This window comes from Labrus mixtus, chromosome 16, assembly GCF_963584025.1.
Source record: "Labrus mixtus chromosome 16, fLabMix1.1, whole genome shotgun sequence".
NCBI classification, from domain to species: domain Eukaryota; kingdom Metazoa; phylum Chordata; class Actinopteri; order Labriformes; family Labridae; genus Labrus; species Labrus mixtus.
Genome location: NC_083627.1, coordinates 7,059,521 through 7,065,520, shown reverse-complemented (window position 1 = coordinate 7,065,520; position 6,000 = coordinate 7,059,521). Strand labels below are relative to the sequence as shown.

Below are 6,000 nucleotides of genomic sequence, written 5' to 3'. Positions count from 1 at the left end.
AGCCTGGTCTCTCTTTAAACATCATGTTTTCTATCTCATTGGGACTTCCTGGTAAAAAAAAAAGGAGATATGGTTTTTTGGATATATTATTATTATTGATAATAATAATAATAATAATAATAATAATAATAATAATAATAATAATAATAATAATAATAATAATAATCAATATAAATTACGGCATATTATCGAGAGAAAAACGTTAAAAATATGTGCTGCAACTATTTTTTCCCCACCTGTACCTGTACACGTAAGCCCTCAGCGCGCGCACACACACACGAGCGGCAGGTGTCAGCAGAACACACCCAGATTCCTCCGCGCACGCAGGTATGCGGTGTGTTTATTTCCTGCTCCAACAGTCAGACTGCTCACTCTGCTCTGTGTGTGTGTGTGTGGGTGGGCGCGGGCGCGCGCGCGGGCTTCAGTATTACGGCTCGAGTCCTCTTGGTGACGCTCTGCTGACATCACTCTGATATTCCCCGCTCAGCTCTCCGCATCACACACACTCTCACGGAGCTGCACCGACTCTCTCACACTCCTCCGTCCACACTTTGTTTGCACATCGCTCCGAGAGGCACCGTCGCTAAACACACACGCGCGCGGACGCACGAGCAGCCACGGGCTACCTGTGCCACTGCGGCCGTCCCACACAGGGAGGGGTTTCACTCTTTTCCCTGTCATTGAGGCACCGAGAGGAAGAGAGACAGTAACTCAACGCGGTGCGGTGTGTGCGGAGGAACACGCAAACATTAGTAGGGGAAGGTAGCAGAGGCTGTAACTTGGCTGGTTTGAAGTGATCTCGAAGTTTCCGATCGGAGAAGGAATACTTTGGAGCCCGGTGTCCCCTCGCTGGTTGTGGATATTTACGTCCACCTTGTCTCCTGCTCTGAAGAATGGCGAGAGATTACGCAGCGCGCTGCTCACTCTCTCCGGTGAGGAAGACTTGGCTGGTGGCGGCGGCGGCGGCGATCCTCCTCGCATTTCAAGGTAAGACCAACCGACCCGAGCTGTGTTTAAATCCCCACCAAAACCCCGTTCACATTTCCTCCACTTCCACTCCTGCGCGTCCCGGAGTGCGTGTGGGCTGACCTGAGTACTTCCAGCCGCGCCTCCCTCGCTCCGGGAGTGCCGCGTCTTTCTCCGGCTCTACCGCCTCTCAAGCTGCGGTGTGTTTTTTTTCTTCCCCGCTGTCCGAGCTGTATTCAAAAGTTTATTACCGAAGCTCACTGCCTGCTGTGCGTGTGTGGAGCCTCTGTGCGCCATGATTACGCGAGGTGTGGCTCTCCTCATTTGTGCTTTCTGTCCTAATTTCTCGCAGCTTCAGACGGCAGGTGACTGTTCAGGGGAAGCTAATCCTCCCTGAGCCTCTACAAACCCTTCATCCCACACGGCTGACCTGTAATCTCTGTTTACCTGGCTGCTGGAAAGTGGCGTAGGGGAAATGGGGCGCGTATACAGAGCGCAGGTGTGATTACTGACATTAGAGGAATGGCAGAAAATGTGTCCTCGGTCTGCAGAGCAACAGTGTGGCTGAAGGGAAACAAGGTCTCTTGTAAGGAGCTGAGACTTTCTCAGCCCTCTGCTCTTCAGGTGGCCCCTTTAATGAATGAATATGGAGAGCCTTCAATGAGTAACCATGAGATTAAGACAGAGAAAATCTCATTTTCACCTCTCTACCTTCATTATGCATCAACACAGAGATGAAGGTTTGAAGAGCCTGATTTGATCGACCATTCAGAATAATATCCAGGGATGAATATATCACCGCCTTTTTTGGGCGGGAAATACTCCTTTAAAATCAGTGAACGTGCTGTGACATGATGTTTTAATAAAAAAAATAATAAAAAAAACAGAATAGAATTTGACAGCAGTGCAGAAGCGAAGGTAGGATTGTACATTTTAATATCAGAGCAGTATTATCAAACAAAGGCTTCTTCTGTGGTTTCTGATTTCACTTCATCCATAAAGCAGAGAGCTGCAGTGAGCGAACATTGTCTGATGGTGTCCTCTGTTCAAACCCACTGTGATCAATCATTGTGAAACAGGCCCTGTATCTACATGATCCTGAATCCTCAACATATTAAGATACATGAACGCTACTGTAAGAATTTAAAATCAGTTTAAAAGTGCGTCTTAAATCCACCTTTTTTAATTTGGAAATAATCAGACGCCCCTGCTTCTTTGTAAGATTTATGGCAATATTTGTACTTCCTATATACCGTGTACACTCTGCACTCTACACGCTCTGAGAGATCTTTTTTTAACACCGTCTCTTCCTGTCTAACTGTTTCTCTCACCTCATTTAGTCTCATGTTTCTGCCTCATATTTAAAATTTCTACCTCCTCTGCAGCGTCGTCGTCCTGGAGGGACAGCGTGTCGTTGCTCTGTGTTCTTGTATGTGATTGAAATGATAACAAAGAGAACTTCAGTCTGACCGGCGGTGTTCAAGTTGAACAAATACTAATGCAGACGGCAGCATCCATACAGGAAAGGCTGGATCATATTAACCTTCTTTGTTTTTGAGGCGCTGGATAGCCTTAGCGGTTATATTGAGCATCCTGTGTGTCTACGTTTATCTGACTGTCGTTTCCTTCTCTCTGAAACTTTCACACATTGAAGCCACGTTGCATTTCTCACTAACACAGTGCCAAAAAGAGAACAGATATAAATGTATAAATAACCTTCCTGATGAACACGTTATTATTTAAAAACCTTCCTAAGACATTAAAAACAAGAAAAGCATCGCTGAAAGACACCTGCGCTGTGTTAGAAGAGTGCAGTTAAAGCAAGAATTAAAATGAGGCATGAAAACATCAAAAACAACACGACAAAGATTTCAAAGGTGGCGTTCTGGGGGCATCAGATAGCCTAGCGACCTCCACGTATAGAGGCTAAAGTCATAGTCGGAGCGTTGCTTTGCTGCACGTCGTCCCTCACTCTCTCCTCCCAACATGTCTTCAGCTCTCCTCTCTACTAACAGCAACAAAGGCCTGAAAGGTACTTTAAATAAGTAGCATGTTGATTTCAGGAAAGAAGCTGACCTCGCTTTAATGGAGCAATATCTCCCACGCCATGACAGGACGGAGTCTTTAGTCCTCCAAACGGGCAGCCGGCCGGGGTTTGACTCCGACCCTCTGCACTTTACTGCACGTCATCCCGTCCCTTCCTACTCTCTCATCCCGGTTTCTTACATTCTCCCCGATCCTCTGTGACATTGAAGTGACACATTCAATCCTCCAAAATACTTTTTAAAAAAAGAATCATTTTCAAACTTGACTTGAGAAAAATAACTTTACTCCCTGTTCCGATTGATGCGGTGAGATATTTGCAGTAAGTCAGTTCTGGCTAACACTTTACTCCGCCGATATCAGGTGAGCTCGACTTTAAAGTTAGTGCAAGAACAATCAAAGAAACTGTCTGAATTAACCGTAAAAATACCAAAATTCATGTCAGAGTTTTTTAGTCTTGCGGGTTTTTTGTGAGAGTTTAAGAACAAACCGATGACAGAAACGACGATAAGAGTTTGGGACGTCGATAATAAGACGGAACGCACGATTTAAACTGACGCTGAAGAAGAAACAATGACTTTTTTTTTCTCTGTCCAGATCTGCCATCGGTGTTACCTGATGCACTTATTGGCAGGTTGTCCCCGCCTGCTGATATCAGCCGAGCTCTAAACTGTAAACTTTCTGCAGCCTGATGCAAGCACAATGCAAGAGGCTGAAGAGAAACTTTGAGAGATGAATGTCTGCCAGGTTATTTATTTGTGAGGAACAGAGACAATTTCAACGGGCACAGAATCCCCTGCTGCAGCTCACCACCTCTCAGATTGACGCTGTTTGGATTTGAACGAGGACAGTTTTAAAAAAAAGGTTTGTGATCAGTTATACTGATGCACAACAAGTTAGCATGATAACCTCCGGCTGAACTCGCTCATTCAGACTTTAACTCACAATATCGAGCAAATACGACGCCAGAAACAGGAAGCGGTATCTATTAACCAGCCTGTGATTGCCATGGCAACTCTCCAGGAGAGCATTGCAGTGATGGATATGGAGATAACCACAAGCCATGTTAACATCACTAAAATGCACCGCTGAGTTAAGCAGACGTGTTCCGACTCCCAGTAGAAACAGTTCTCTGAGTTTTTTTCCTCCCACTGGGACCAGCTACAAAACTCTGAGCAGCAGGCAGTCGGGCTCCGTCTGCATGACTCTGTCAGCCTGTTGTTCTCACCTGGGTGTACCTGTGGTATCATCTGTCAGAGCTGTCCCCTGAAATTGTCAGCGGGGCAGAAGACGACGGGGTCATTACGAGGAGGGGAGATGTGTCGCCGCCTGCTCTGACTCGCCGCAGAGACGAGACTCTGAGATCAAAGAGAGAGGAGAGGTCGGGTCATCTCGAGGCTGCGGGGGGGGGGGGGGGGCGTTATTAGCATCTGTTGCACGATAGGTGACGATGTCAGCTGTGATTGTGATGCAAGCAGGGGGAAGATTTCACTTGATAAGAAAGAGCTTTGTTATGACATTTTCTCCCAGTTAAGTCAGGAGAAGAGGAAACCCTGGGAGTAGCAGGGCTGTGGTGCAGTGCAGGTCGGTGTGAGGATGACAGATACTCAGTTGAGACTCTGCTACAACAGGCCTGTATTGTTAAAAAGCTGTCAGGCTGTCTTCACAGAATCCCCACAGGTTATGAATTAATTTGAGCGTGCAGCAACACGACTGTCTTCATGGGGACGGGGGGGACGGGGGGACGGGGGGGGGGGGGAGAGACTTCCACACTAACATTTTTACTACTTAGCAGGAGAGAAACTGAAGCTGAATGTGAAAGCTTCTTTTCAAATGTAAAGCAGTTTTTAAATGAAAGAGATGAAGTGTGTTTTATGCGTTTGCATCGATGCACAGTCCTCATCTCCACGCTGAACTTTACTGACATCCAACCGAGTCCCAGAGGGCTTAAGACGGTTAAAAAAATGAGGAATGGGACACACTTTTATGACATAATTTCCTGCCTGGAGACAAGATGTGAGAGGAAAAAATGTTCAACCTTCGGTGTATGAATGTGCTTCTCATGTTACAGGGTGTATTTAGATAAACTGTTCATGCATAGGGAATATTTAATGAACACAAACAACTCGAGCGACGGGGGCACGGGTGGCCTTGCGGTTAGTCTACGCGCCCCATTTGCAGATCAGAGGGCGGACACGGGTTTGAGTCTGACCTGTGGTTCCATTCCTGACTCTCTCTCATCCCAGTTTTCCGTCTCTGTCCTGTCTCAAGGAAGCCAAAACTTAATCCACACAACCCAATATAAACATGGAATAAATAACCTCAGCACTGATTAACTTTGCGGTTAACCTTTGACGTTTTCCATCTCGTCACGTCAACTCTTATGTTGTTGCAGACTTCCCCTTGTTCAGTTCTGCCCCTCAGTTACTCACTGAGTTTGTCACAGTGGGGGACTTTCCCTGTGGGACCAGCGGAGGGGTCTCAGGAGGCCGTACATGAAGCAAAGAGAAGCAGACGGAGCAACAGAAACCCACCCTATGATGACAAGTTTTCCCTTTATATCAGCGTCACATGTAGTTCCAAATATATATAAAAAAAAGAGCAGAGAATGACATCCTGCTGAAAAGAAAACAGGATGATGGAGTTTCATTACGTGCTGGGAGATGTATCGGTCGTTTGCACATGATCGGAGGATAAAAACGGCATCGCCCCCTCCTACCTGAAGATCTCCTGCTGCGTTCTCACATCAGCTCACTCTGACTTCATGCAGAAGATCTACCATGATGCAGGATGGAAGAATCCTGGAGGAAAGATTTGTCTGCTTGCGATCACACATGCAGCTCAACCCACGAAAACTTCAGTAAGCTTTCAGGAGTTTTGTGCGAGTGTGAAGAGTCAAAATTGGATTGGGCCTACAGTATGTGTTTTAAATAATGTGGAAAATAAACACACACACACACACTTCAAACCCCTCAGCTTACCTCTCTTCTT

The 6,000-nt window shown here is 46.3% G+C and overlaps 1 protein-coding gene across 2 annotated transcripts in view; it reads left to right on the top strand.

The window, feature by feature from the left end:
• The first annotated feature begins 472 nt into the window (after positions 1-472).
• The window catches only part of pvrl2l (PVR cell adhesion molecule related 2 like), a 309,284-nt gene continuing 303,756 nt past the window's right edge, over positions 473-6,000 (top strand). The window contains exon 1 of one of the 2 annotated variants that reach the window (XM_061058983.1): positions 473-987. In XM_061058983.1, coding sequence (XP_060914966.1) covers positions 894-987 — 94 coding nt within the window. In that variant the 5' untranslated portion in view covers positions 473-893. The remainder of the gene's footprint in view (positions 988-6,000) is intronic. The other variant, XM_061058984.1, reaches the window with a different exon arrangement.